General features: G+C 38.0%; 1 protein-coding gene across 1 annotated transcript in view; it reads right to left on the bottom strand.

Annotated features, from left to right (window-relative positions):
- The window catches only part of TRPM6 (transient receptor potential cation channel subfamily M member 6), a 178605-nt gene that overhangs the window by 109196 nt on the left and 48170 nt on the right, over positions 1–21239 (bottom strand). Inside the window, exons 3-5 of the mRNA XM_024738988.1 lie at positions 11744–11823; positions 9559–9597; positions 4032–4209 (exon numbers count right to left, since the gene is read on the bottom strand). Of these exons, the coding sequence (XP_024594756.1) occupies positions 4032–4209; positions 9559–9597; positions 11744–11823 (297 nt within the window). The remainder of the gene's footprint in view (positions 1–4031; positions 4210–9558; positions 9598–11743; positions 11824–21239) is intronic.

Raw genomic sequence — 21239 nt, 5'->3', positions numbered from 1 at the left:
AATAGACTTTAAAATAAAGACTATTATGAGAGACAAAGAAGGACACTACATAATGATCAAGGGATCAATCCAAGAAGAAGATATAACAATTGTAAATATTTATGAACCAAACATAGAAGGACCTCAATACGTAGGTGAATACTAACAGCCATAAAAGGGGAAATCGACAGTAACACAATCATAATAGGGGACTTTAACACCCCACTTTCACCAGTGGACAGATCATCCAAAATGAAAATAAATAAGGAAACACAAGCTTTAAAAGATACATTAAACAACATGGACTTAATTGATATTTATAGGGAATTCCATCCAAAACCAACAGAATACACTTTCTGCTCAAGTGCTCATGGAACATTCTCCAGGATAGATCATATCTTGGGTCACAAATCAAGCCTTGGTACATTTAAGAAAATTAAAATCATATAAAGTATCTTTTCCAACCATAATGCTATGAGACTAGATACCAATTACAGGAAAAAATCTGTAAAAAATACAAACACATGGAGGTTAAACAATACACTAGTAAATAACCAAGAGATCACTAAAGAAATCAAAGAGGAAATCAAAAAATACCTAGAAACAAATGACAATGAAAACACGACGACTCAAAACCTACGCTATGCAGCAAAAGCAGTTCTAAGAGGGAAGTTTATAGCAATACAATCCTACCTCAAGAAACAAGAAACATCTCAAATAAACAACCTAACCTTAAACCTAAAGCAATTAGAGACAGAAGAAAAAAAAAACCAAAACCCAAAGTTAGTAGAAGGAAAGGAATCATAAAGATCAGATCAGAAATAAAGGAAAAAGGAATGAAGGAAATGATAGCAAAGATCAATAAAACTAAAAGCTGATTCTTTGAGAAGATAAACAAAATTGATAAACCATTAGCCAGACTCACCAAGAAAAAAAAGGGAGAAGACTCAAATCGACAGAATTAGAAATGAGAAAGGAGAACTAACAGCTGACACTGTAGAAATAAAAAGGATCATGAGAGATTACTACAAGCAAATATATGCCAATAAAATGGACAGCCTGGAAGAAATGGACAAATTCTTAAAAAAGCACAACTTTCCAAGACTGAGCCAGGAAGAAATAGAAAATATAAACAGACCAATCACAAGCACTGAAGTTGAGACTGTGATTAAAAATCTTCCAACAAACAAAAGACCAGGATCAGATGGCTTCACAGGTGAATTCTATGAAACATTTAGAGAAGAGCTAACACTTATCCTTCTCAAACTCTTCCAAAATATACCAAAGGGAGAAACACCTCCAAACTCATTCTACAAGACCACCATCACCCTTATACCAAAACCAGACAAAGATGTCATGACAGAAAACTACAGGCCAATATTACTGATGAACAAAGGTGCAAAAATCCTCAACAAAATACTAGCAAACAGAATCCAACAGCACATTAAAAGGATCATACACCATGATCAAGTGGGGTTTATCCCAGGAAGGCAAGGATTCTTCAATATACACAAATCAATCAATGTGATACAACACATTAACAAACTGAAGGAGAAAAAACATATGATCATCTCAATAGATGCAGAAAAAGCTTTCAACAAAATTCAACACCCATTTAAAATAAAAACCCTCCAGAAAGTAGGCACAGAGGGAACTTACCTCAACATAACAGAGGCCATATATGACAAACCCATAGCCAACATTGTTCTCAGTGGTGAAAAACTGAAACCATTTCCTCTAACATCAGGAACAAGACAAGGTTGTCCACTCTCACCACTATTATTCAACATACTGTTGGAAGTTTTAGCCATTGCAATCAGAGAAGAAAAAGAAAGAAAAGGAATCCAAATCGGAAAAGAGGAAAAGCTGTCATTGTTCGCAGATGACATGATACTATATGGAGAGAATCCTAAAGAATCTACCAAAAAACCACTAGAGCTAATCAATGAATTTGGTAAAGTAGAATCTACCAAAAAACCACTAGAGCTAATCAATGAATTTGGTAAAGTAGAATCTACCAAAAAACCACTAGAGCTAATCAATGAATTTGGTAAATACAAAGAAATCTCTTGCATTCCTATACATTAATGATGAAAGATCTGGAAGAGAAATTAAGGAAACACTCCCATTTACCATTGCAATAAAAAGAATAAAATACCTAGGAATAAACCTACCTAAGGAGACAAAAGACCTGTATGCAGAAAATTATAAGACACTGATGAAAGAAATTAAAGATGATACAAACAGGTGGAGAGATATCCCATGTTCTTGGATTGGAAGAATCAACATTGTGAAAATTGCTATACTACCCAAAGCAATCTACAGATTCAATGCAATCCCTATCAAACTACCAATGGTATTTTTCATAGAACTAGAACAAAAAATTTCACAATTTGTGTGGAAACACAAAAACCCCAAACAGCCAAAGCAATCTTGAGAAAGAAAAACGGAGCTAGAGGAATCAGGCTCCCAGACCTCAGACTATACTACAAAGCTACAGTAATAAAGACAGTATGGTACTGGCACAAAAACAGAAATATAGATCAATGGAATGGGATACAAAGCCCAGAGATAAACCCACACACCTATGGTCACCTTATTTTTGATAAAAGAGGCAAGAATATACAATGGAGAAAAGACAGCCTCTTCAATAAGTGGTGCTGGGAAAACTGGACAGCTACATGTAAAACAATGAAATTAGAACACTCCCTAACACCATACCCAAAAATAAACTCAAAATGGATTAAACACCTAAATGTAAGACCAGACACTATAACACTCTTAGAGGAAAACATCGGCAGAACACTTAGACATAAATCACAGCAAGATCCTTTTGACCCACCTCCTAGAGAAATCCAAGTAAAAACAAAAATAAACACATGGCACCTCATGAAACTTAAAAGCTTTTGCACAGTAAAGGTAACCATAAACAAGACGAAAAGACAACCCTCAGATGGGAGAAAATATTTGCAAATGAAGCAACTGACAAAGGATTAATCTCCAAAATTTACAAGCAGCTCAATATCAAAAAAAAAAAACCCAATCCAAAAATAGGTAGACCTAAACAGATATTTCTCCAAAGAAGATATACAGATTGCCAACAAACATACGAAAGGATGCTCAACATCACTAATCGTTAGAGAAATGCAAGTCAAAACTAAAATGAGGTATCACCTCACACCAGTTAGAATGGCCATCATCAAAAAATCTACAAACAATAAATCCTGGAGAGGGTGTGGAGAAAAGCAAACCCTCTTGCACTGTTGATGGGAATGTAAATTGATGCAGCCACTATGGAGAACAGTATGGAGGTTCCTTAAAAAACGAAACATAGAACTACCATATGACCCAGCAATCCCACTACTGGGCATATACCCTGAGAAAACCATAATTCATAAAGAGTCATGTACCACAATGTTCATTGCAGCTCTATTTACAATAGCCAGGACAGGGAAGCAACCTAAATGTCCATTGACAGATGAATGGATAAAGAAGATGTGGCACATATATACAGTGGAATATTACTCTGCCATAAAAAGAAGCAAAACTGAATTATTAGTAGTGAGGTGGATGGACCTAGAGTCTGTCACACAGAGTGAAGTAAGTCAGAAAGAGAAAAACAAATACCGTATGCTAACACATATATATGGAATCTAAAAAAAAAAAAAGTTATGAAGAACCTGTGGGCAGGACAGGAATAAAGACGCGGATGTAGAGAATGGACTTGAGGACATGGGGAAGGGGAAGGGTAAGCTGGGACAAAGTGAGAGAGTGGCATCGACATATATACACTACCAAATGTAAAATAGATAGCTAGTGGGAAGCAGCTGCATAGCACAGGGGGATCAGCTCTGTACTTTGTGACCATCTAGAGGGGTGGGATAGGGAGGGTGGGAGGGAGATGTAAGAGGGTGGAGATATGAGGATATATGTATATGTATAGTTGATTTACTTTGTTATTTAGCAGAAACTAACACACCATTGTAAAGCAATTATACTCCAATAAAGATATTTTTTAAAAATCGGCAAAATAATGTAGGTTATTAGCAAACCTTAGAGTGGTGGGTGTGCTCTCCATCTTGGAAGTTAATCGTGCCAAAGGTATCTGTAGAGCTTTTCATTGTGTGCTTTTCAACACACCATTGTTCATTTTCACTACCGTTGGCAGCTGAGATGGTCCAGGCTTCATCTATCCCATAATGGTCTCTAATCAATCGCCCACAGTAACACCTTAAATTTGGGATAAATACCAATTTCAAAATAGAAAACACACAATTTCAGAATAGAAAATAGATGTAATGTTTCTACATTTTCCTAGGGTAATATATAGATGATATATATTAACAAGTTTTAAAACTTCACACTGAGATTTATATTTGATTTCCAACACTGGGTTGTTTTCTAAGTTTAAAAACATTCTCACTGCTTCTCTCCCTTGGCTACACATTAGAATCATTTTGGGGATGTTTTAAGAAAACATTACAAATCTCTTACACACCCATGATTATAGCAGCGTTATTCACAACAGCCAAGAGGTAGAAGCAACCCATGTATTCATCAATAGATGGATGGATGACCAAAATGTAGTATACACATTCAATTTTGCAAGATAAAAAGTTCTGTAGATCCATAACACAACAATGGGAATATACTTAACACTACTGAACTGTACTCTTAAAAATGATTAAAATAGTAAAGAAAACAAAAACAAACATCAAATTGTATATTTTAAATATGTGCAGTTTATGTCAATTATAGCCCAAAAACTATTTTTAAAAAATAATATTGTGAACAATCATTGACAGGAAGACACTGGAAGTCACCAAAAAAGATACCACATATCCAAAGACAAAGGAGAAGCCACAATGAGATTGTAGGAGGGGCGCAGTCACAATCAAATCAAATCCCGTAACTGCTGGGTGGGTGACTCACAAACTGGAGAACACCTGTACCACAGAAGTCCACCCACTGGAGTGAAGGTTCTGAGCCCCACATCAGGCTTCCCAACCTGGGGGGCCGGCAACGGGAGGAGGAATTCCTAGAGAATCAGACTTTGAAGGGTAGCAGTATTTGACTGCAGGACTTCAACAGGACTGGGGGAAACAGAGACTCCACTCTTGGAGGGCAAACACAAAGTAGTGTGCGCATCAGGACCTAGGAGAAGGAGCAGTGACCCCACAGGAGACTGAAACAGATCTACCTGCCAGTGTTGGAGGGTCTCCTGCAGAGGCAGGGGGTGGCTGTGGCTCACCATGAGGAGAAGGACACTGGGAGCAGAAGTTCTGGGAAGTACTCCTTGGCGTGAGCCCTCCCAGAGTCTGCCATTAGCCCCCACAAAGAGCCGGGTAGGCTCCAGTGTTGGGTCACCTCAGGCCTATTTGATTGCTTACCAACAGGGAGGGAACCCAGCCCCACCCATGATCAGACAAGTGGATTAAAGTTTTACTGAACTCTGCCCACCAGAGCAACAGCCAGCTCTACCCACCACCAGTCCCTCCCATCAGGAAACTTGCACAAGCCTCTTAGATAGCCTCATCCACCAGAGGGCAGACAGCAGAAGCAAGAAGAACTACAATCCTGCATCCTGTGGAACAAAAACCACATTCATAGAAAGATAGACAAGATGAAAAGACAGAAGGCTATGTACCAGATGAAGAAACAAGACAAAACCCCAGAAAAACAACTAAATGAAGTGGAGAGATACAACCTTCCAGAAAAAGAATTCAGAATAATGATAGTGAACATGATCCAGGACCTAGGAAAAAGAATGGAGACAAAGATCAAGAAGAAACAAGAAATGTTTTACAAAGACCTAGAAGAATTAAAGAACAAACAAACAGAGATGACCAATAAATATCTGAAATGAAAAATACACTAGAATGAACCAATAGCAGAATAACTGAGGCAGAAGAACAGATAAGTGACCTGGAAGACAGAATGGTGGAATTCACTGCCATGGAACAGAATAAAGAAAAAAGAATGAAAAGAAATCAAGACAGCCTAAGAGACCTCTGGGACAACATTAAATGCAACAGCATTCACATTAGGGGTCCCAAAAGGTGAAGAGAGACAGAAAGGACCTGAGAAAATATTTGAAGAGATTATAGTCAAAAACTTCCCTAACATGGGAAAGGAAATAGCCACCCAAGTCCAGGAAGCGCAGAGAGTCCCATACAGGATAAACCAAAGGAAAAACATGCCGAGATACATAGTAATCAAATTGACAAAAATTAAAGACAAAGAAAAATTATTGAAAGCAACAAGGTAAAAACAACAAATAACATACAAGAGAACTCCCACAAGGGTAACAGCTGATTTCTCAGCAGAAACTCTACAAGCCAGAAGGAAGTGGCATGATATATTTAAAGTGATGAAAGGGAAGAACCTACAACCAAGATTACTCTACCCAGCAAGGATCTCATTCAGATTCGACGGAGAAATCAAAAGCTTTACAGAAAGCAAACGCTAAGAGAACTCAGCACCACCAAACCAGCTTTACAACAAATGCTAAAGGAACTTCTCTAAGTGGGAAACACAAGAGAAGGAAAAGACCTACAAAAACAAACCCATGGGCTTCCCTGGTGGCGCAGTGATTGAGAGTCCGCCTACCGATACAGGGGACACGGGTTCGTGCCCCGGTCCGGGAAGATACCGCATGCCGTGGAGCGGCTAGGCTCGTGAGCCATGGCCACTGAGCCTGCGCATCTGGAGCCTGTGCTCCACAACGGGAGAGGCCACAACAGTGAGAGACCGTGTACAGCAAAAACAAACAAACAAACAAAAAAACCCATAACAATTAAGAAAATGGGAATACAAACATATATATCGATAAACACCTTAAACGTGAATGGATTAAAAGCTCCAACCAAAAGATACAGGCTCACTGAATGGATACAAAAACAAAACACATGTGTATGCTGTCTACAAGAGACCCACTTAAGACCTAGGGACACATACAGACTGAAAGTGAGGGGATGGAATAAGGTATTCCATGCAAATGGAAATCAAAAGAAAGCTGGAGAAGCAGTACTCATATCATATAAAATAGACTTTAAAATAAAGAATGTTACAAGAGACAAGGAAGGACACTGCATAATGATCAAGGGATTAATCCAGGAAGAAGATATAACAATTGTAAATATATATGCACCCAACATAGGAGCACCTCAATACATAAGGCAATGGCTAACAGCGCTAAAAGAGGAAATCGACAGCAACACAATAATAGTGGGGCACTTTAACGCCTCACTTACACCAATGGAAAGATCATCCAAACAGAAAATTAATAAGGAAACACAAGCTTGAAATGACACAATAGACCAGATAGATTTAATTGATATTTATAGGACATTCCATCCAAAAACAGCAGATTACACTTTCTTTTCAAGTGCACATGGAACATTCTCCAGGATAGATCACATCTTGGGTCAAGAATCAAGCCTCAGTAAATTTAAGAAAAGTGAATTCATATCAAGCATCTTTTTTGACCACAATGCTATGAGATTAGAAATCAATTCCAGGGAAAAAAACGTAAAAAACACTAACACACGGAGGCTAAACGTTACTACATAACCGAGAGATCACTGAAGAAATCAAAGAGGAAACCTAAAAATACCTAGAGACAAATTACAACGAAAATACGACGATCCAAAACCTATGGGATGCAGCAAAAGCAGTTTTAAGAGGGAAGTTTATAGCAATACAAGCCTACCTCAAGAAACAAGAAAAATCTCAAATAAACAATCTAACCTTACACTGAAAAAACCTAGAGAAAGAGGAACAAACAAAACCCAAAGTTAGTAGAAGGAAAGAAATGATAAAGATCAGAGCAGAATGAAGAAGCAATACTGTGAAAATGACTAGACTACCCAAAGCAATCTACAGATTCAGTGCAATCCTTATCAAACTACCAGTGGCATTTTTTACAGAACTAGAACAAAAAATCTTAAAATTTGTATGGAGAAACAAAAGACCCCAAATAGCCAATGCACTCTTGAGGGAAAAAAAACGGAGCTGGAGGAATCAGACTCCATGACTTCAGACTATACTGCAAAGCTATAGTAATCAAGACAACATGGTACTAGCACAAAAACAGAAATATAAATCAATGGAATAGCATAGAAAGCCCAGAGATAAACCCATGCACCTATGGTCAACTAATCTATGAGAAAGAAGGCAAGGATATACAATGGAGAAAAGACAGTCTCTTCAATAAGTGGTGCTCGGAAAACTGGACAGCTACATTTAAAAGAATGAATTAGAACCCTCCCTAACACCATATACAAAAATAAATTCAAAATGGATTAGAGATTGAAATGTAAGACTGGACACTATAAAACTCTTAGAGGAAAACATAGGAAGAACACTCTTTGACATAAATCACAGCAAGATTTTTTTTGATCCACCTCCTAGATTAATTGAAATAAAAAAATAAATAAACAAATGGGACCTAATGAAACTTAAAAGCTTTTGCAAAGCAAAGGAAACTACAAACAAGATGAAAAGACAGCCCTCAGAATGGGAAAAAATATTTGCAAATTAATCAATGGACAAAGGATTAATCTCCAAAATATAATCAGCTCAATATTTAAAAAAAACAACCCAATCAAAAAATGGGCAGAAGATCTAAACAGACGTTCCTCCAAAGAAGACATACAGATGGCCAAGAAGCACACGAAAAGCTGCTCAAAATCACTAATTATTAGAGAAATTCACATCTAAACTACAATGAGGTATCACCTCACACCAGTTAGAATGGGTATCATCAGAAAATGTACAAACAACAAATGCTGGAGAGGGTGTGGAGAGAAGGGAACCCTCTTGCACTGTTGGTGGGAATGTAAATTGATACAGCCACTATGGAGAACAGCATGGAGGTTCCTTAAAAAACTAAAAATAGAATGACCATATGACCCAGCAATCCCACTACTGGGCATATACCCAGAGAAAACCATAATTCAAAAAGACACATGCACCCCAATGCTCATTGCAGCTCTTTTTACAATAGCCAGGTCATGGAAGCAACCTAAATGCCAATCAACAGATGAATGGATAAAGAAGATGTGGTACATATATACAATGGAATATTACTCAGCCATAAAAAGGAATGAAATTGGGTCATTTGTAGAGACGAGGATGGATCTAGAGTCTGTCATACAGAGTGAAATAAGTCAGAAAGAGAAAAACAAATATCATATATTAACGCATATATGTGAAACCTAGTAAAATGGTGCAGATGAACTGGTTTGCAGGGCAGAAATAGAGACACAGATGTAGAGAACAAATGTATGGACACCAAGGGGGGAAAGTGTGGGGGTGTGTGGTGGTGGTGGGATGAATTGGGACATTGGGATTGACATGTATTCACTAATATGTATAAAATGGATAACTAATAAGAACCTGCTGTATAAGAAATAAATAAAATTAAATTTAAAAAAAATCTTAATAGTTACGGAGATTAAGAAAAATCCTCATGTGAAATGTAAGATGCACATCAAAAGGAAGGACTGTTAATTAATGCAAAAAAATAGATGCAACTTCAGAGAAATATATAAACATAGAACTGTTTATCTGTCTTACCTGATTAAATTCTGACAAACCTGGCATCCCGCAGTACATCTTAATTAAAGAAATAAAACCACTGTTAGTTTATTAATATATTTGAAAACATATTTAATGCTTATTCAGTAAATATCTGTTAATCTTCCATAATCTGGAAATCAGGGTTTACTGAGTACTCATACATCATCTCCCAAATATTCCCAGAGGTCATTTACCATATATAATTACATTGCAGCAACTATGATCTAATTAACAGAATACTGAGTTTGGAACCAAAATACCTGGATTTAAATCTCAATGATTTAACAATTCCTCTAAGTTTTCACATCTGAAAATAATATCTGACCCATACAGTTATTAAAATGATTAAGAGTGATAATATATGTAAAGTGTCTTATAGTATCTGGTATATTGCAGGATGTATAAAAATGGTGGCTATTATTATTATACTATGAAGATAACACAGAATTCCTGAGAATTAAGTAAGAAAACATACATATACGATTTTAAAACCCTAAAACACTATCAAACTGAGGAATAGTTGGTATGATTATAATAATTATATTTATTAATCTCTTTTTTATGATTCAAAAAAGCCTTCTGGATTTGGGAGTTGGCATTATGATCATCAATGATCATATTTTAAGTGTGAAGAAGTTTTAACTTGAAAAGAAATCTAGGTAAAATAATGGAAGAAAAGGTAGTGTTCATAGAATCAATCATTCTAAATTATTCAGAGATGAATATTCAGGTCTTTCACTTCATCCTGTCCCCAGCCTTTTAGAAATCTTTTTTCTCAGAAGCTTCACTTCAACAAGTTCCAAATGTGAAAGAAAAAGACGTTGTAATCCAGTCTATCAGATTTGTTTCTTATTAGGAGCTACAAAAAGAATCAGTAAAAGACAAACCTTTATCTAAATTTAAAATAGTGAACTACCACTCTTTTGCTGTGCTCCATAAGGAAGAAAACTGCATGAAAGCCACAGTTTTGAGAATCTTACTAGGGTCTAAGAAAAAGGCTGGCATGGAAGGAATAGCCATAGTCATCCATCCATTTTTTACAATCACAAAATAAGAGAGACTGCTTTTTTCTCATAAAAAGTAGAATATCTTCGACCATTCATGGAATTATGATCACTGATACTCTTCTTGAGTCTGTGGGCTAATGACCTACAGTTTACCACTTTTCATGAGGTTCAAGGTGACTGTGAAGATGATTTTCCATTTACAGAGCAGTGGAAGCCACCTGAGCTCAATGTGCCTTCTACTGCAGCCACTATCATATTATAAAATCTCATAAAAGATGAAGGGAAAAAACAAGGTTACCCTGCCTTTTTATCCTGTAAACATTTTATAAGCAGGTAAAATGAGGATTTCCAATCACGCGGCTTACAAGCCACAGGTAACTCAAAGAGGGTGGGACTAGTAAATATTTAACAAAGGCAAAGAACACTATTTTAGTCATCATCCCCAAAGAACTAGAATTTCAGTGGCCTCACCTGCTACCTTTCATGAGCATACAGCTGTGATTTCTAAACTTCAAATGAATGTAAGGCCAAATGCTCAGCAGAATCTAAAAATAGAGTGGTCCCCCTAATTAAAATACTGCTCTCCTATTTTCCTTCCCTTTTAATTCTTTTCCCCCAGGGCAATGCTACCCAATCTTAATTTCATGGCCCCGATTACCCTGGGGAATTTTCCATAGCCCTCTCTTCCTCTATCTTTCACTGGCTGCTGTTTTGAACTTTGTTCTACAAGTAGAACTTCCAAAGGGTTGTCAAGAACTCAGAATAATCAAACGCAAATCATTCCATTCTGCTGCCCATTATCTGCTCAAGCAAAAAGCCTGCAGGAGGAAAAAATTAACTGTTTGCATAATCTGAGCATGGAGTCCTGAAATATCCCAGTTACTACATTCACAGACACTTGAGGATAAGGAAGTCACACTATTTTGAATATTCAGTACTCAAAAGTTGTAAATTTTTTATCCAAACCCGGTGGAATGGATGTAGCACTAGATATTTCCCTGGTATCTATCCTCCCAGGAAGAGAAACAGGAACATCAAAGATAAAGCAGCAGAGTGAAATCTACCACAATATTAACAGTGGCTCCACAGGGCAAACAAGTCATATCTCTAAATTTCAGTAAACAGTCCTCCAAGTACTGTTGCTTTAAAAAGAAAAATGTAATTAAAAATTGTACCTGTGAGGGTCCTTTGAGCTGGGTATGATTTTGTTACATTCTCTCTTGTCGAACACTCCTTCAATCCAGGATTTCTGGGACTGAATAGAAAAATGTCATTATTTTCATAGTCTCATTAAATGAAAACACAGTATAACCACAGTAGTCCAGGTAGGCAAGATATACTTAAATATAATAGACCCTAATTAAAATGCCAAGACCAGCCCCAAACCCCTAAGCATTTATTAGGTTCTATTACAGACAACATAGACACAAATAAGCCAATGTGAACACAAAAATATTCACAAAGTTAATTGGTCCACAATCTCATTTTAAGTGAAAGATCCCTAAATGCACAAAACTCTACCAAGGAAGTAAAGATATAGTGGAAGCATTCTCTTAATTCTGCCAAAAGTCACTTTAAAATCTTGTACCATAACCCTACAGAGTGAATATTAAGCTCTCAAACTTCAGAATTCTCACTTATAAAGTCCCACTTTGGCTAAGATTTGACAGGAAGCTGGAAAGAGTGTCAGAGGAGAGATGTAACCTCAGCAAGATTCTGTAAAAGAGTTCAATCTAAAACAAATCTGGAGGATATGTAATGGAGAATATCACAAGTGTGCCCTCAGAAGGGAACTTAACTGAGAAACTGATTTCCCATAAATGCCTGATTCACAGAAGATGAGACTTATTTCCTGACCAATAACCATATGCCAAGAATCTCTCCCCACCCTCAAGACAATGAATTTACTGCTTAGACACTGGCTGGACGTCTCCCTCTTTGCACTCCCTGCCCCAAACCCTCAACAGACTCGCCTGTAGCTTGCTACAGTATGCATTTCCCAAATTCAATTCCTCTGCTATTCCTGAATAAATTCAATTTCTGATCATTCAGGCTTGCCTCAGTTTACCTCTTTATTTAGGTTGACAATTTGATACACATTGTATAAGCATGGCTTACCATTGGCTGAATTTCAAAATATCTGAATTCATTCAACAAATATTTTGAAATAAGCCTCCATATGGCATGCTGGGAATTCTATGGCAAATAAGACAAAGTTCTTACTCTGAAGGAACTTAGAATAAAAAGAAGGAAACGGATAACAAATTGATATCATTAAACTTCATGTGTAACATTTACCTATTAAAAATGTCTCCGGGGGCTTCCCTGGTGGCGCAGTGGTTAAGAGTTCGCCTGCCGATGCAGGGGACACGGGTTCGTGCCCCGGTCCGGAAAGGTCCCACATGCCATGGAGCCGCTGGGCCCGTGAGACATGGCCGCTGAGGCTCCACGTCCGGAGCCTGTGCTCCGCAACGGGAGAGGCCACAACAGTGAGAGGCCCGCGTACCAAAAAAAAAAAAAAAAAAGGCTCCAGGGACTTCCATGGTGGTCCAGTGGGTAAGACTCCACACTTGCAATGCAGGGCGCCCAGGTTCAATCCCTGGTTAGGGAACCAGATCCTGCATGTGTGCTGCAACTAAGAGTCCACATGCCACAACTGAGTCCACATGCCGCAATTAAGACCCGGTGCAGCCATAATTAATTAATTAATTTTAAAAAACCAGCTCCAAAAGGGGTCCCTAATTTAGCAGCCTATGTATACAAATTAAGCAAGCTATGCTCAACCACTCCCTTCTTTTAAAAGGCTAGACAGCTGAATCTAGTAGAATGATGTGGGCAAATTACTTTCTTCAGACCTGTTTTCCCATCTATTAAAAAGGAGATAATAACAGTAAAACCTACTATTGGGCTACTGAAAGGAATTAAGGCTTAGATTTCTCCCTGGGACTTACTCGGGCTCAGTAAAGCTTAGTTATTATTGGTAATATCAAAGGTAAAAATTAGCTTTTTGGTTGGTAGCATGGGAACTTAACTTTGATGTATTTTTTTCATAGAAAAATACTTCCTGACCTCCAAATCTCTCTCCTACGACCTCTCATATTTCAAACGAATGACTTTTATGGGTCCATTTTCCCCCACTAGACTCCAGCTCCTACAGGCCCCATGCCAGTCATTTCTGTTGCCCCAGGGCCCAACCCAATGATTGTTGAATGAGCAACAAAATGAACACACTTAAAATAGAACTTCAAGAATCCATGTATACAATTTTCTCTCCAAGGGTGTAAACAGGAAACCTGTGCCATAACAAGAACATGGAAACATTCCTCCTGCAACTCCCATATCTTATCTCAAAACTACAGGAAAAGAAAAGCAGGCTTAATTTGCAAGTGTTTCAAGCAATTCTCAATTTAGAACTTTACTTTTTCCCCCTACCTCATAACGGTAGCCTTTGCAATATACTCTTCAGCACATATGGAAGAGGTCCCCCCATGTTCAGTTCAACAGAGAACTATTAGGAACCGTATGTTCTGATTCAATAGCCCAAATCTATTGAGGCCAAATACTCAACATGTGTTTGCTACTTGGAGCAGCACATTGTCATTGATGGCAGAGAATATGTCATTTCTGCAACTATCATGACAGTCTTTAGAGACTGGGTGTTTTTTATACACTGGGGCAGGAGAGTTGTGTTTTAACTGTGGTTGTTATTTGGGGAAGGGAAAGGCAGAGAATAAAGAAGGGAAATAGTGTTGGTCTCAGGCTGTGTTGGCACAAATTGTTTGCCTTACCCTAAAATATAATCAGATTTTACATACAAGCCCAGGGCTGGGGAATAGCAAAGAAATGTCCAAAGACTAATCCTCTAATGGTAGCTATACATGAATTAATTCCTGATGTCACTGAAAGTATTTCTACACTGGGGCTTTTTAGGGTTTCCAGATAACAGATTCTTTCTCAGGGGAATCTCTGAGAAGGAATAGTCTTACAGGCATTCCTTGATTTAAAAAAAAATCCTTCTAAATGTGCAAGGATTTTTTTAACATCCAGGGGACTGTGTGATTGGGGGTTGAAGGGCACACAGCTAACAAGTAATTTATTTTCTTTTTAAAAACTTTTCCATACTTAAAAAAATCTAACATTTAAAAAATACTTTTCCAGGTGAAACTACTTCCTTTTTATAGCCCCCACTCTAATATACATCACAGCACTCACAATGCTTAACTGCACCTATTCAGTTGTTTTTTCCTTAACATTATTGTAATCTACTTCAAGATAAGCATTAGTTTATTTATCATGGAATCTATAGCATGCAGGGAAGCACCAGAATGGATCAAATAGAGAAAATATTTTCAGACTCCAGACTGACATTTTTTATTTTCTCTACACAGTCCCTCCCTTGGAGCAAGGACCTCTTCAAACTGAGTGCCAGGCAGATGGATTTCCACAGCGCACGATCTGTTGGCTGGGGAAACTCATCAGTGCAAAGCCAGCCTGTATACTTTGAAGACTCAGCTCAGGGTCTCCTACAGGGTTTTGTCCACAATCTGAGGGATACCTTGGGGGACTCACTTGATCCAAGATTAAGAGTCTCAGGCAAAGGGCATCCAAACCTAAAATAATCCAAACCCAAGGATCTGGCTCGCCAACACTGCCACAAGTTGACCTCACTGGTTTTCCGGTAAATAATCTTTCCAGAAGGCAGCATTTAGGAGTACTTCATAAAGAACACAAAATAACCTTACGTGTTTTCTTCTCTTTGGGTATTAGAGGGCACTATTTGCTGGTAATGATTTCTTTTTTCTTTTCTTTTGTAACATCTTTAATAGAATGTTAACTAAATAACTCACAATTCCCTAAAATGCCACTTCTCCTGTTTAGGTGAGAAATTTATATGAAATTTTCATATACTGCCTTGTTGAGCAAAAGCATTTAGAACTTCAAAATGACTGTTTAGATTATATAAACTCATGAGTACATGAGTAAAACATTTATGAATTCTCCACAGAGTCTAATGGGGAATTAGAACTCAACAGTGACCTACTTAGTAGAGCATATCATAAAAGTTCAAACTAAAATACCATACCCCATCCCTCCACTCCCCAGATTGGTGAAAGCCCTCTTTATGTTAGTCCAAAATCACAATTTCAAATGGCAATGAGAAGACATCCTTTCCTCTGTCACACATGCTTCAGCCTTATTCAGTATCCTAGGGAATTAAACTTGCAAACAAGATGTTTATAATTTCAGATCATGTGAAATCATTTTGATAAGAAGGGAAAAGGAAATGGGAGGTTTCCCTTTTGGGTGTTCTTTACAACTGCCCGTGGAAAGTGAAATACAGAGTTTAACTGAATGCTGGGCCTATTTGTTGTATAACCACTCTAATCTATTAAGGTTTCCAAGTTAGATATACTCAATTTCCAATTTCCACCCAGCAAAATATCCACAAATATGTTATCCAAGTACACAGATGGTCTTCATTTATGCTACAAATATCTTGTTAAATTATCCAAAACTTTACTAGGACTACATCCAAGTGAACTACATAGTCTAAAAAACAACTTCTTGGAGTGAAGCTTCACTATTAGTGGAGCTATACTCAAATAACTGACTTTTAGAAAACCCACCATCCTCTGAGACAATAAAGTCTTTATTAGGAATTACAGGTTAAAGGCAATTTCATTTATGTCATCCATAGTAAGCTTTATTTGTACAATGAAGATTACTTGTTTCATTTTCTAAGTGTAACACGGCAGAAAGAACAATGCTTCTTGAAATTCCATGCAGACACATACCACATATTTAACTTGGACAAATTCAAAATCTTTGCTAAAAGACTGAGAGAGGGCTTATCATATTGAGTGAAGTCAGTCAGACAAAGACAAATATTATATGATATCACTTATATGGAGAATCTAAAAAAGATACAAATGAAGTTTTTTACAAAATATAAATAGACTAACAGACATAGAAAACAAACTTATGGTTACCAAAGGGGATAGCAGGGGTTGGGGGAAGGTGGGGAGGGATAAATTAGGAGTTTGGTATTAACAGACACACACTACTACATATAAAATAGGTAAATAACAAGGACCTACTATATGGCACAGGGAACTGTACCCAATATCTTGTAATAATCTATAATGGAAAAGAATCTGAAAAAGAATACATGCATATGTGTGTGTATGTGTGTGTGTGTGTGTGTGTGTGTGTGTGTGTATAGCTGAATCACTTTGCTGTACACTTGAAACTAATACAGCATTGTAAACCAACTATACTTCAATTTTTAAAAAGTGGAAAATAAAAAAGAATGAAAGAGGACTAGAAGAAAAAAGGTGAGAAGAAGATATAAAATGTTGAAGTATGGACAATATCAATGCCATTCCACATTCAGGAGTATACTATGCCCAAGAGCAGCAGTTCTCAAACTTTTGGGGTTTAGGACTCCTTCACAGTCATTAAATTTACCAAGGACCTCCAGAAAGCTTTCACTTATAGAGTATAGCTACCAATATTTATGTATTCAAAATTAGAACTGGGACTTTTTAAAGTATTTACCCATTAGTTAATTTAAAAATAATTATGGTAAACCTATTACATGTTAAAATAAATAAAATATTTTTCACAAAAAATACTTTTAAAAGGTTTATGAGAAGAGCATTGTATTTTTGTCTGGCTTAAGACAGCTGGATTCTCATATCTGCTTCTGCATTCAATCTGTTACAAAGTGTTTTTGGTTGAAGTATATAAAAAGAATTGGCCTCACATAGACATGGAGTTGGAAAAAGAAAATAGTATTTTATTAGCCTTTTTAGATATGGATTTGTCATGTAACATCAGGAAAACTCCACTGTATGCTCATGATAGAATGAGTAAAACAGGGAAATAATGTACTGTTATAAAAATAATTTTGGGGGACTTTCCTGGTGGCACAGTTGTTAAGAATCCGCCTGCCAATGCAGGGGACACAGGTTCGATTCCTGGTCCCGGAAAATCCCACATGCCGTGGAGCAACTAAGCCCGTGCGCCACAGCTATGAGCCTGCACTCTATAGCCCGCAAGCCATAACTACTGAGCCCGCATTCCTAGAGGCTGTGCTCCTCAACAAGAGAAGCCACCGCAATGAGAAGCCCTCGCACGGCAACGAAGAGTAGCCCCCGCTCGCCGCAACTAGAGAAAGCCCATGCACAGCAACGAGGACCCAATGCAGCCCAAAAAAACCCAATAATAATAATTTGGGGACTTCCCTGGTGGTCCAGTGGGTAAGTCTCCACACTCCCAATGCAGGGAGCCTGGGTTTGATCCCTGGTTGGGGAACTAGATCCTGCATACATGCCGCAACTAAGAGTCCACGTGCTGCAACTGAGTCTGCGTGACACAACTAAGAAGTCTGCACGCTGCAACGTAGATCCTGCCTGCCACAACTAAGACCCGGCACAGCCATAAATAAATAAATAAATAAATATTTTTAAAAAAGTAATAATTTTGATTTTGAGGACCTTTGAAAGGGTCTCAAAGATCCCAAGGAGTCCCCAGGGATACCACACATGAAAGACCACTGCCCCAAAGTGACTTCATAGGCACTAGGGTTGAGTGTGAGTGAGAGACAGGACCTACTGTTTCCTGGTTGGTCTCAGGTCCCACATGCATGCCTTAAGTCTGCCCATCTCATCGCAATGATTGCACTGTAGTATTTCAACATCCCTTATTTAATCTGGTGCTCAACTGAAGAAAGTTCCAACATAGAGAAAAAGCAACTAGAGACCAAATCTTCACGTACTTCTCTTTCTAAGCAATGTAAGGGACTTTTGAAGGATAATTTTGACTGCATTCATTTTTAACTTAACAGCTGACTTTAGTACCTACCACATCCCTCCTCCCAAAGATGTCATTGAAGCATGATGAGTGCGGTTATCAGCCCTCCAGAACCCATAGGCAGCATATATTATATCAGTTTACCCACTCTTCCTTTAAAATATTGATACCGCTAAGAATAATAGCTTCATTCATTCATTCCTTCAAAACACTCTGATGGGCATATCACATGGTTGTAATAAAAATAAATAAAATTGTGTCCCAAAGACCAACACCAAAAGAGAAGAAACTATGTTTACTAATAGATACCAAGTATGGCACAAGAGCAAGCTGTGGGACTCCTTGGAAGTAGAAATCCCTTCTGTCCGCCAGTATCTGGGGAGTCTTCATGGAGGACACAAAACTTAGGAAAGTCCTTGAAAGATGACAAAGGTTTTGAAAGGTGGTTGATGAAATTCGGTGGTGGTTAGAAATGCAGAGATTTAGGCCTGGGGGAGAATTCAGAGGACAACGATGCTAAGGTATGGCAAAAGCCACAGAGTCACTGGGGAGCAGAGAACGAGAAGATAAAAGAGCCAGGAACCTCTGGGAGCATCTAAGCATAGCATGTAGAAGGGTTCAGGGAATGAAAACAGAGTTACGAATCAGGATGGTAACATGATACCTGAAGTTAAGAAGGGAGAAAGTTTTTCTCTTTAATAAAAATGTTTGCATTATTTCAAAAATAGGTAGTTTCAAAGAAAAACTGCGAAGTGTTTAATATTGAAAACAAAGTAAGGAGGACAATTTTTGTCCATGACAAACAAATAGATTGAGAGAGAGTCAGGAAATAGGTTGTAAAACAGAGAAGAAAGCTAGTGTAAGATATCCTTGGGAGAAAGAAATAAAAACACCCACTAGACCAACAAAGTAAAGCAAAAGCCAACGTTAACGTAGACTTTCATATATGCCAAGGGCTGGGCTAAATGCTTTATGTGCTAGCTAAAGTAACATTCACAACTGTGAGAGAAATACAGTGATTATCACCTCTACAGAGGAGGAGCAGTTTCTGTCAAATACCAGCACCAGCATTCTTTTACACTATGTTTAATAGGCAACGTTGAAAGAAAGTTTATCTTATGTTAAGAAAGTTTGAACCTTGTATGTAGATAAAAGAGAGTGAAGATGCAAGAGAGAATAAAAATGACTTGAGACTTTGGCAGTGGCGGGGGGGGGGGGAGCAGGGGGTAGAGAATAAAAATGACTTGAGACTTTGGCAGTGGCGGGGTGGGGGGGAGCAGGGGGAAAAAATGGTATGAATAACCAAGGAGGAAGGCTCAGCCTTGAAGAAAATGCTTCCTCTTCTGACAGACGCAAGGAGTGGAGTGGCAAACTTTCCCTTCTTGGTAATTTTGCCCCAGACCCTATCATCAATGTTCTATAGAAAGTCATAGACCATTTAGCTCAGACGGCAGCAAATCTCAGCATTCTCCTTTGCTCATCTTAACCAGAGAGAAAGGAAGGCAGGAGATACACGTGCAGTCACAGTGTCCCTTTCTATTACCAGCTCTCTACAGTACATCAGTACAGTACAGTATGTATTCTATGAACCACAAAGCATATGAAATGCTCTCTCAGTAGAGGATCCACCCAACTTAAAATATAGATGGGGAACACCAATAGTATCCCACTGATCACCCTATGGAGAAACTGCCACACAATATTCCAGGAATGTCCCTCATATACTAACCAAAAATGTGTGCCCCAGGTTATGGGGGTCTGCAGACAACTAAACTGAGGCAATAGGAATTCAGAGTAAAAAATAAGAGTAGGGCTTCCCTGGTGGCGCAGTGGTTGAGAGTCCGCCTGCCGATGCAGGGGACACGGGTTCGTGCCCCGGTGCGGGAAGATCCCACATGCCGCGGAGCGGCTGGGCCCGTGAGCCATGGCCGCTGAGCCTGCACGTCCGGAGCCTGTGCTCCGCAACGGGAGAGGCCACAACAGTGAGAGGCCCGCGTACCGCAAAAATAAATAAATAAATAAATAAATAAGAGTAAATGTAATTGGAGATTAATGGGCAGTCTGGGCAAGGTATAATGAAAGGAAAGGAAGTGGGGAGCAAAAGCAAGGTGAGTGTGTTTTCTTCTCTAGTCTGTAAGAAATCTCTATCAGCAAACTGGAGAAATACTGTTCTTCCTGGGTAATTCACCCCAGGGGTTGTTAAAATAATTTCCAGCCGTCCAGTTGTGCGGCTGTAAATTTTCATGAGCATTCCTTTAGCTACATTTAGGTACTCCACTTCCATTAAAAAAAATTAATTATAATTACTTTAGGTAAACATTTTACAACTGTGTGCCTAATTGCTACATAGCAAAAAACAAACAAAACATATTTTCTATAATGTTGTAATTGTTAAAATGCCGCTCTTAGTTCTTTTACTCTAAGCCTGTACTCTATCATTCATGGAACATGTAAGCCAGGCCCCAGTAACTTTTTCTTAACAGGGAATTTTGCAAAGTATAAAAGCCACCAGTACAACAGATAAGAAAGAAGAAAATGTTTTCTGCTCATACAGGCACATGGAAGTATTATGACTCTACAGAACAGATAAACTATCCATTGTTTCCCTAAATATATTAAATCAAGGATCATCTTTGAGGATATCACACACTTGTTTCCACAGGATGCAATTTTGATAAATTCCTTTCCAAGAGTTTTCTACCAGTTATCAACTAAGAATATTCCCTCCCCTAAATTTTATATCTTAATGTAAGATTTTTGCCTTCATCTTTAGGATTTTTTAACTTAATTTTTAAAAAAATATCTTTGAGATGTTTAACTTAATTTAAAAGATAGAAATCATAAAGATTTTTATCT

The sequence above is a fragment of the Neophocaena asiaeorientalis genome, unplaced genomic scaffold, assembly GCF_003031525.2.
Source record: "Neophocaena asiaeorientalis asiaeorientalis breed wild unplaced genomic scaffold, Neophocaena_asiaeorientalis_V1.1 scaffold249, whole genome shotgun sequence".
NCBI lineage: Eukaryota > Metazoa > Chordata > Mammalia > Artiodactyla > Phocoenidae > Neophocaena > Neophocaena asiaeorientalis.
The sequence above is the reverse complement of the archived record's forward strand: the minus strand, read 5'-3'. Positions and strand labels throughout refer to the sequence as shown.